This window comes from Ziziphus jujuba, chromosome 10 (assembly GCF_031755915.1).
Source record: "Ziziphus jujuba cultivar Dongzao chromosome 10, ASM3175591v1".
In the NCBI taxonomy this organism is placed as follows: domain Eukaryota; kingdom Viridiplantae; phylum Streptophyta; class Magnoliopsida; order Rosales; family Rhamnaceae; genus Ziziphus; species Ziziphus jujuba.
Genome location: NC_083388.1, coordinates 654,460 through 665,465, shown reverse-complemented (window position 1 = coordinate 665,465; position 11,006 = coordinate 654,460). Strand labels below are relative to the sequence as shown.

Sequence of the window (11,006 nt, the reverse complement as noted above, 5' to 3'; positions counted from 1 at the left end):
TCTTTTTCTTTTACTATCTTTTTTGATAGTAAACATTGTCTCATCTATCTCATATAAAAATGTTGAAATTTATTGTTATTTATTGCATATTGTTTATCCAGCAAGTACTTGCATCCCTGAAGAGCTCAATAAAAAGAACCAATAAAAATGAACAGGCGGTTAGAAGAGAGAGAGAGAGTGGAGTAGGAGTCAGTGATTCTAGTGGGTTCCTGCAAGTGACCCCACCGTCACAATTTTTTCAATATTTTATCTCTTTTCTTCAATTTTATATTATTTTACTTATTTCTAATATGATAATATATATATATATATATATTTTTTTTTTCTTTTCCTTTTCAAACCCCACACAACCCAGATGGGCATGAGACAGGTCTGCAAGGACAAGATTTTCTGTACCATTGGGATGAGTTTCAAAATCTGATAATATTATTACTTGAGACAGAGGGTGATATAGCATCTCAAAACAGACTCATCAATTAGGTTTCTTCATTGAGAAGGAGAAAAAGGGAAAAAAAGAAAAAAAAAAAAAGAAAAAAAAGAGATAAAAGACACACCCTCTTTGTGAAAGATTAAAAACCAAAAAAAAGTTAAACAGGAAGCATAGGGAGAGATATACCTGAGAAAGAGACTGGACCCTCTTCATCTTCTTTGTTTTCCAGCTTACGCAGATAATACTTTCGACGAGAAAGCTTTGATCTTTATTTATTTATTTTTCTTTACTGCTTTTTTTCCCTGTCTCTCCTGAGATTTTAGCTCCAAATATACAACTTCCGTCTAAGGGAAAATCTTTATTAAGGTAAAGCCCCAAGTAAATTCCTGGGAAAATTTAGGAGCTAGCTAGCTTGATCAAGTAGTCCCAGTACTTTTTTTTTTCGGTCTTTGTTTGAACCATTTTTCTGTTTTTATGGTTCTTAGCTAGCTTTCTTACATGCTCAAGTTTCAGTTTGTTTCTCCAAAATGATAAGAATATTGTTGGTCTGAGAAGCTCTTGCATGGCGAGCCACAGAGTAGGAGAGACTGGTTTATCAGACTCAGGACCTCCCACTCATCATCACCATGTCCCTTATGCAGTTTTTCATGGGATTAATGCTTCTTCCACCACATTCGTGTACGTTTTCTATACACACACACACAAATATATCTATTCCGCTTCTTTTCTTCTTTAAATTTTTTCTCTCTTTGTTTTTAACTATTTCATTATCTATACACAATTTTCTAAATGGTTTTTATTTTTTATTTTGTTTTCCCTTTTTGCCAAGTAACCAAGAAGGATCAGCTTTTGATTTTGGAGAGCTAGAGCAAGCAATTGCGCTACAAGGTGTTAAGGTTGGAAACGATGAAGCTAAAGCATGTAAGTCTTTCCCTATCTATGAAATATTTATCAATTTCTTATGACGTTTGATGAACATAACCAACTCTTCAAAAAGCACAGAGAGAGAGAGAGAGAGAGAGAGAGAGAGAAAGAGAAAGAGAAAGAGAGTGAGATGGAGAAGTTTGAAAATGTCTAACAAAGGCAGGCAGAGAGAGAGAATTACCATTTCCAATAGAGTAATGATTCTGAGAGAAGAGACTTGAATGGCGTGAGGCTACAAACATAGAAACCTGACTTCTTGGCATGATTTACTGACTCCATAACTGCACAAAAGGAGGATTAGGTTCCTCCACCTTTTCTCTGATCATATTTTTGAAACAAGAAAAATTAAAAAAAGAGAAAGTCTTTGGGAGTCTTTATTTGTTTTGATCCTGTGAGATTTTGCTTTTGTGAATTGCAGCTTTTTTCACAGGCAGGCCTGCAGCTACTCTGGAAATGTTCCCTTCATGGCCAATGAGATACCAGCAAACCCCAAGAGTAGTAGTTTCTATCCTACTTCATCTTTTACCATATCCATCTCTCTATATTCCTAAATAAAACATGCTTTAGAAAGTTTCAATTTTTTTTTTCAAATGGTTTAATTTGAATCATATTCTTTGAGATGATGATATTGTAAAATGCCCATTTCCCAGAAAAAAAAAAAAAACCAAAAAAAAAAAAAGTTTTTTTTCCCAGATACCCTTTTGAACAAATATAAATTATTTAATTGGGATTATATTATTTATTTTTTTGTTTTTAATGCAGCAGCGAAGTTCAAAGTCAGGAGGAGAGAGTACAGACTCAGGATCAGCCGTGAACACTCTATCGAGCAAAGCTGATTATCATCAAGCAGCACAGTTGGAACCTGAATCTCCAATCAGTAAAAAGGCAAATTCTTCATCAGATCATCAGCAGGCTTTTAATCAGAAGCATCAGCAGCTTCAACAACAACAACAACAACTCCAGCAAGATCATATGGCAAGCAGTGATCATACTTCTTCAAGGTCAACAGCAGGGCCTTCTTCACAAATTCACTCACCGTCTTCGTCTGCCAAACCAACCCAGGAAAAGGTTTTTTCTTTTCTTTTCCTCTCTCAAAACTCACTGTTTTATACTGTTAATCTCTCAGTTTTTGTCCCTTTGCCAAATCCCAATAACTGAGGAAGGAAAAAGTTGGCATCTTTACTGTTATTATTACTGTTTTGATTTTTCTCTTTTTTTTTCTTATATCTTTTCTTCTCTCTCTTCCTCTTTCTCCGTATATATTCCAAATATATTACAGCACAGATCCCAACAACTCTCAAAAAATCAAAGAAAGGCAGATTTTTTTTCTGATTTTCTGAACGATTTTCTGATCAATGTCAGACATAGGGAGATAGAGAAAGGGAGAGTTTTTTTTTTTTTTTAATAATAATTTGTACAACATAAAAAGGAAAAGTGAGAATCTTCACAGTATAGTTTTCCACTGTTTGTTGCCGTTGTTATAATAATAGCTTCCTTCTTTACTCAATCCCCATAACTCAACCAAAACTTGTTTTTTTTTCTTTTTGGGAAGCCTTAAATTCAGTTTTTGGTATCTGAAAACCCAAATCATCAAAATCAATGGCACATACTGATGGTTTTTGCTACCCTTATAATGTCGATGCTTCTTACATTAACTTGTCTCAAGAGCGGTACTGCTCAAATCAGCATCCCATTTCTGATATGTTTCCCACAAATTCTGTGAGCTCTCAAATCATAGTGTTTTCTTTGTTTTTTTGATTATCAATGATTTATTAGAATCTCTCTAGAAGTTCTGAGTGCTCTCTAATCTAGGCTTGAAAAAAAAAAAAAAGCTAAAAAAAATATAATTTTAAAATCCAAGGAAAAGAAAGATATATAGCAAAAGATCAAAAACACGAAAAGCTCTTTAATCTTGTCTTTTTTATTTTTTTTATTTTTTTGCCCTTCTTTTTCAACTCTTGAATTATTCTCGTCTTTCCGTACCCATTGACGATTTCCTTCCACATTATTAAGCAATCTACTTTTTTTTTTTTATGTTAATCATTATTGTTATTTATTTATTCTAAATGGGAATGGGTATTCTCATAATCAATGATTTTTATTTTTATTTTTAATATAGTTTTCTTATAATACTGTATCGTTCTTCCAATGTTTTGCAGAGGAAAGGAGTCGGTTCAACATCAGAGAAACCACTTGATGCTAAGGTCATAAAACATATGTACCTCTTTATAATCGAAAATTTTCATTCTTATTTTTGACTCAATATTAATATTTAAGCTAAAGTTTTATTAATTATTGGTTTTTAGACATTGAGACGTTTAGCTCAGAACAGAGAAGCTGCAAGGAAAAGCCGTCTCAGAAAAAAGGTGTAGTGGGTCATTATACCAAGAAAATTTTTGGGTTATATTTTCCATATACATACAAGCTTTTTAAGGATTTTCTTCTCTATTTGTCAATAGGCATATGTCCAACAGCTAGAGTCAAGTAGAATAAAGCTTACTCAGCTTGAACAAGACCTTCAACGAGCACGAGCTCAGGTTTTACTTTGAATTATGTAAACAAAACATAAGTTTTCCCATTTTTCAGATTTTTTTTTTAATATTTTGGATTTTTTCTTTTTTATTTATTTAGTTGCCTTTTATGAATAAATTTTTAATAGGGGTTATTCTTGGGTGGTTGTGGTGGTGCTGTTGGCAATGTCAGCTCAGGTGAGTTCCTTGGAAAAAATAAAAAATAATACTTCTGCTTGATTTTACCAAAATAGCCTTAGTTTGTTTAAGTGTTTCTGGAAGACTATAACATGAAATGGGAGAATGGCATTTTAGTCATAGGAGTTATTTTTGTAGGATGGCGTATATTGATTGGTAGTTAGGGGGGAATCCAGCTTACTATTTTCACCAGATCGAGTTGAAAAACTTAATGCCCAATAAAATATTATTATCTTGTAGCTATATTATATATATAATCTAGAATATATATATATATTGAAATAATATCATCTAGAATATTGATAGAATAAAATCCTAGCTATAGTGGTTGCCAAAATTTTTTACAAGATTATGTTTTTAGTAATTTGATCAGAAGTTAAATGTGAAAAGTGTATATTCCCTTGTTAAAATATTTAGTCTAATCGGGAAGAAATTTGCATAATATAAATATATATCTATATATAATTTGATTTGGCAGACATTTCTGAATTTGACCAAGCTCTCTTTCCAAATTCTAGGCCACTTTTTAAAACCTAAAGAAAAAGAGGTTTCTACATGATTAAGACAGTTTTTAATTAATTAAAATGGCCATTCTATTTGATTTCAATTAACTTGCTGTAAAACATCCATCCCAAAAAATTTCCGTACCATCGGAAATAACAAGCTCTAATTAAACATATAATCTGCCTCAATAAGGTTCAAAATGAGATACTAAAAATTACCCAATAATATTTATTTATTTATTTCTCTAAAATATGCATTTTAGAAATTTTCTATACGCCATTTTTTTTTTTTTGGGGGGGGGAGTAAATATAAATTTGTATATAGTTAGTATATATTATGCATGGTTATTGTTATGGATATGCAGGGGCAGCAATTTTTGACATGGAATATGCAAGATGGTTAGAAGACGAGCAGCGACACATGACAGAGCTCCGGACTGGTTTGCAGGCACATTTGTCGGACAGTGAGCTTCGAGTGATCGTGGACGGCTACGTTTCACATTATGATGAGATTTTCAGGCTCAAAGGGGTGGCTGCTAAGTCCGATGTCTTCCATCTCATAACTGGAATGTGGACTACTCCTGCCGAGCGTTGCTTCCTTTGGATGGGAGGCTTTAAACCTTCTGAGCTCATTAAGGTTTTTCCTTTTTTTCTTTTTTTTTTTTTTTTTCAAATTAATCCCCATTTTTATTTTTTTCATCAAAGTATCTACATTTTTGGTTTGTAAGGTAATTGGATATGCTAAAAATTACCAATAAACATATATGAAAAATAAATAAGGAACTGAATTTTTTTTAATTAATTATTTGCTTAATTGGTGAAGTTGGCAATGAAACAACAAAATGAATAACCAGATATGTAATAAAATTATATAAATTGGCAGAATTTTAGTGGTGTAGAATATTCCCTATCCCTTTATGTATAGGAAGCTTAATTTGTTAACAATTTTGTGTGGATATTATGACAATACCTTGGCAAACACATAATATTCCTAGAACTATCATTTTCTTGCGAACTCTGCCAATGTATTATGACAATGACTTAGCAGCTATTGAATTCTTCTATGAAAAACTATGTTATGATCGAAAAAAGCACTGGAAAAGGATTTTAGATATATAGGATAATAAGGGCAAAATGACAAAATAGCCCCTGAAGTGTGTTCTGTATTTCCATGGTATCGCAGATGTTAACAGCACAACTAGACCCGCTAACGGAGCAGCAAGTGATGGGGATATACAGCCTCCAACACTCGTCGCAACAGGCGGAGGAAGCTCTTTTCCAAGGTCTTGAGCAGCTCCAGCAGTCCCTCATTGAGACCATCGCCGGCGGTCCTGTCGTTGATGGCATGCAACAGATGGCTGTGGCTCTTGGCCAGCTTACCAATCTTGAAGGCTTTGTTCGTCAGGTATCATGTTTAGCAAACCATGCCTTTATTTTCACTCACATACGTCATTAATTATTTTGCTTGATGCTTCACGCTTCATGCACTTTCCCATGCATTTTCTATATATACCATGGTAATTGTTATATATATATATATATATATATATAAAACATGCACATAATAATAATAATAATAATAATAATAATATTTTTTCCATCTATTCATAGGAGGTGTTGTATATTAACATTCTAGTGAGTACGTATATTGTATATTTCTTGTACTATTATTAAAATTATGTGTCTAGTTTGGCAACAAGCAAAGATTAATTAAAATTATATATATATATATATAACATATGTTTAGGTGTATTTGTTTGCAGTTAATTAAAATATATTATTTGCAGTTAATAGATTTTATGGTAAAATCTATGTTTTTTCTAATTGAATCCTTGTTTTTAGAATAAAAATACCTACACCATGGCAAAAGAAATGAAAGCACTTTTTGTCTGTTGGATCTATTCCACTTCACTCTATCCATTTTTTCCGTCCTCTTGCTTTTCGCCGCAATATTCGAAGTCTTACGCCTCAAGTCTAGCATATCCAAAACAAAAAGCCTTTCACTTTCTCGGGACATCATCTTGATTTTAACCCATAATGAATTGACCTTGTTTGTAATTTCAAGTTCTCTCTTTCTCTCTCTCTCTCTCTCTCTCTCTCTAGTGAACACAAATCAATCCCCTAGCTCGAAAAAGAATATGCATATGTTTGCTTAGTCAACAAGATATGGTACTCGTCATAATACCTTTTCTTTTTTTGGCTCATCGCACCGTCCAATGGTATAAATTACCCTCTAAAGGTCTTGATGATCATGAATATACCAATTGACTTTGAAGCTTTCCTTATATCAATTAGGTTGTCATTATCATGCTAATAAATGGTCAAGTTTGAGGCACGGTGCTACATATTTATATTGTTATATTATATATATGTGCTACATATTTATATTGTTATATTATATACATACAACTCCATACTACTAATCTCCACTACATGTTTGCCACGTGTACGGTGCTTGATTTTCTCAATAGTAATTTCAATAGGACTAAAATGGGATTCGTCGCAAATATATATATATATATAATATTTTAGAATTTATATTTATGTATCTTAAAAAGTTTCTATCAGAAGTTGGTCTGAAAGTGATGTTTGTGGAAATATAAACCTAGAAGGATCTATAAATAACATTTAAGATTAAATAAAATTTTAAAAAAAATGGCAATATTGTAATTGAAAACCTAATATTGATAGACTAACATTATATAAAATTTGTTTGTGTGTGTGGAATAGTCCAAATTTATATGTATAAAAAGATTTCAAAATTTCAACCCTTTAAAAAAAATTAGATGTTGTGACAAACGCATTAGCTAGGGACCCCAAATTCAGTGTATATATATATATATATATATATATAATATGATGGTACGTGTTTCATTTTATAAAATAAGAATTAATTACTAGACATTTATCAGTGTGTCTGTTGTTGTTTATTTAATTTCAACTTAAATAAATAAAATATTTGATTAGTTTATATAATAATTGAATTATTATGATAATTAGGCCGACAATTTGAGACAGCAAACTCTCCACCGATTGCGTCAAATATTGACGGTGCGACAGGCAGCGAGGTGTTTTCTTGTGATCGGCGAGTATTATGGCAGACTAAGAGCTCTTAGTTCGCTTTGGACATCTCGACCAAGAGAGTATGAATATATCATTTATCTAATTTTACTTTTTTTTATTAATTCAAGCTATATCATCCATTTAAAATTATAAGACCATATATTAATCAAACAATAAGACACTCTTAATTGGTTTAATATGGTTTTCGTTTTTGATATCCTTCTGTATTTTGTATAACTAATAATACTTTTGTGGAATTGTTATCAGGAGCATGATGAGTGACGACGCCTCATGCCAAACAACAACGGAATTGCAAATGGTTCAACCTTCACACCATCATTTCTCCTCCTTTTGAAAATTTGATTAATCCAAATATATATATATATATATATATAGAGAGAGAGAGAGAGAGAGAGAGAGCTGTCTCGATCCATGGATTAAGTCTTTCTCTTTGCTTGCATGGCTCTGTTGGATTATTTCTTCATCCACCCACTTTAGATTAATAGAGATAGGATATTTTTAATTTTTAATTTTTATTTTCCATGTTCTTTTCTTTTTTATCTTTGCTTAATTTATATAATCTACATGTTTATGTACCCTATCTTGTAAATGTAAATCAATTTCATGTGCACGAAAAAGGAAACAATATCTAATTGATTTTTTTTAAAAAAAAAAAAACAATTAAATTACGTGAGAATGAGATCCATATGCATACACATACATATATAAAATTATATAACAACTTTATCTTCTTCTTCATCATATATAAATTGGCTCTTGAATGATTCAGAAGACATGAAAACCAAAAAGGTGGCGAGCAAGAAAGAAAGAGAGACACCAGTGATCGGTGGCATATCTCTATTTTTTTATGAGGTATTAAAAAAAATTAAAAATACGAATAATAGTGATGATAATTGAGGTAAAAAAAAAAAAAAAAATGGTTGACAGAAAGAGAAGAAAAAAGTTAAATAGTAGTTGCACTTCATTAAATATCAAGTGGTTGCAAAGAGTATTCTAATGTGTTGACGACAAATGGGAGCGGGGAAAAGATATAAATAGAGAGAATAGCTTTTATTTATTTGTTTATTTTGGTAATGGTTATTATACGTAAATATTATATAACGAATCAAATTATGCAGTGGAATACTAGAGGAAAAAGTAGGCTGTGCATTGCTCTACATTTATATTAAGTGGTTACGAGTCGATTGGAAGTAGTGATTATTAAAATGCAGAAAAGGACGAAGAAAATGTGGAGGCTGAGATAGAGATTTTTGTCTGGACTTAAAAAGCATTAAATTTTTTTATAAAAAAAATGAATATTAATGCATTATCATTATCAGCAATTTGCATGAAATAATGGTGGGCTACAAAAAATAATTATTATATTTTCTTTGCCGTGACTTTTAATATTGCTATTGTCTATCAATCTGTTTTTTTTTTTTTTTTTTTCCCAAAATCACCTTGTTTAAATCCTAAATTAAACTGATATATGAAATACTAAACTAATTTGCATGCATTTTGTTGACCGTGTAAATTAAAATGTTTTCATAAAAAAAAAAAAAATCCTAAATTAAGGATGATCTCATATTCGATCTCTCCCTCCAATCTCCATCACCTTTCGCCCTCTCTCTCTCTCTCTCTCTCTCTCTCTCTCTCTCTCTCTCTGTGCTCTATTGGTTCATAAATATTACTAATAGCTCGTATATAATAAGCATGATTATTTAATATCCAAAACTCTAAATTGACATATAGAACAATACTTTAGCAAACAAGAGATACATTGCCCTTCATAATATCTATCCGAGTATATATTGTTCAGTGAAATATGTAATATTATATATACATATTGAAGAATAGGCTTGGGACTAATTAAAAAAATTAATTCCAGTGTCGTATTAGTTGGTAGCTAGCTTCTATGAAATATCTATAATTTTTTTTTTATTATTTTTTTTTTTGGTTCTAGTTTTTCTTTCTCCATTTTGGCCTGTCTAGCTACTTATTAGATTAATTTTTCATATATATACAAAAATGAAAAAGAGGGTATATACGGCAATTGCCGTCGTTATCATGAGCGTGCGTTTGTTGATTATATATAAAAATTTAAACAGGAGATAACCCTGTCATTCTTTACTTTAATGCATACGTCTTTGTTAATTAGGTTTTCTAATTACTCAAATACTAATGCTGCATTCGTCATTACTTTTTGGTAAAAGTAGTGAAGAAAAAAGGAAAAGGCAAACTATTTTTTTATTAATTAGCTTAATTTATGTATTTAAATATATTTTAAAATTTTAATTACTAAAGAATTAGGTGCGCTAAAAGTCATGGCATTGTTAAACACAAGCACAGATATATGCACACGCAAACACGATAGTAATTGTCAAATACATTTTACTTCATTAAACAAATGTTTGAATAAAATGATATAATTTGTTGAAATAATCAATGTCTACCTAAGTAATTTTGAAGATTGCATGCTTTGTATAAAGTTTTATGGGGAATCTAAGGGAAAGTTTTTTATTTGGTTGACAAATATACCGTCAAATACTTAATGTTTATGAGGGAATAATCAAACATAAAATATAAAATATATGGAAACCGTATTGTTCTAAACAATTTTTTTTTTTTTGGATAATTTTTATATATAAGTAAGAGTACCTATTTTTGGCATTGACTAGTATGATTGGTAAAGCTCACCTGATCATCCATAAAAGAATTAGCAAGTTGGTTGCCAAATGAATGAGGTTCAAATCCAATGCTCTTACACTCATTTTTATGTTATCGTAATCCAAAAGTCATATTATTGACTTCTTGTTTGGTTGTGAAATATTGTTGTTTATTGGTTTTAATGGTCAACTAATTAGTTTATTAATGTTAACAAAACTGATTAACGAAATATTTGTAATACATACTTATCCCTTAAATATTTATATCATGTAATATCATTATTTTGGTTTTCAGTAAATGTTTATGAATTGATTGATTCAATTCTCACACAAATTAGCTTTCGTGTATAATGAAAGCTCTAGTCCTACTGGTGTAGAACTGGAAATATTCAAACGACAACACTGTTTCCGATAAGATTCATAAGAAATGCTTCTCCAATTGTCGTTAAATTCTTTGTCGTCGAAGTCGAAGGCGGTAAATACTAGATAACTTTATTTTAATGAGATTGTTCTCATTTTAATATTTGCGCTCAGCTTTTGACTTATGAGGTTGTTTGGGAATAATTGAAGCTAGAAAATGGGGCATTGAAGCCTTGAGAAGTTATTAAATTTCTAAATCATTTAATATGTAAATGCTTAAATTACCACTTTACCATTCAAGCTTTTAGGGTAGTGGTACATACATAGAATCAAATGTGAGAATGTGGGCATG

At 31.0% G+C, this 11,006-nt stretch overlaps 1 protein-coding gene across 5 annotated transcripts; it reads left to right on the top strand.

Annotated features, from left to right (window-relative positions):
- Nucleotides 1–341: 341 nt before the first annotated feature.
- LOC107409892 (transcription factor TGA9) lies at nt 342–8,266 on the top strand. 5 transcript variants are annotated; one of them, XM_060811795.1, is made up of 13 exons: nt 343–796; nt 986–1,108; nt 1,260–1,351; nt 1,773–1,849; nt 2,117–2,422; nt 3,514–3,558; nt 3,661–3,720; nt 3,814–3,891; nt 4,014–4,062; nt 4,931–5,202; nt 5,749–5,970; nt 7,566–7,708; nt 7,896–8,265. In XM_060811795.1, exons 2-13 carry the CDS (start codon nt 993–995, stop codon nt 7,981–7,983), a joined length of 1,548 nt encoding a protein of 515 aa, XP_060667778.1. In that variant the 5' UTR covers nt 343–796; nt 986–992; the 3' UTR covers nt 7,984–8,265. The 5 variants fall into 5 exon arrangements, with proteins under 5 accessions (XP_048325122.1, XP_060667778.1, XP_060667775.1 ...); XM_060811792.1 differs by having other exon boundaries at nt 944–1,108; XM_060811793.1 differs by having other exon boundaries at nt 938–1,108.
- The last annotated feature ends 2,740 nt before the right edge of the window (nt 8,267–11,006 follow it).

What these genes read in the sequence shown, in the direction of transcription:
- LOC107409892 (XM_060811795.1), top strand. Translation starts at nt 993, where the DNA reads ATGGCGAGCCACAGAGTAGGAGAGACTGGTTTATCAGACTCAGGACCT. An exon ending in AAAGCCGTCTCAGAAAAAAG is followed by an intron (nt 3,721 to 3,813) that starts GTGTAGTGGGTC and finishes ATTTGTCAATAG; the next exon opens with GCATATGTCCAACAGCTAGA. An exon ending in TTCAACGAGCACGAGCTCAG is followed by an intron (nt 3,892 to 4,013) that starts GTTTTACTTTGA and finishes AATTTTTAATAG; the next exon opens with GGGTTATTCTTGGGTGGTTG.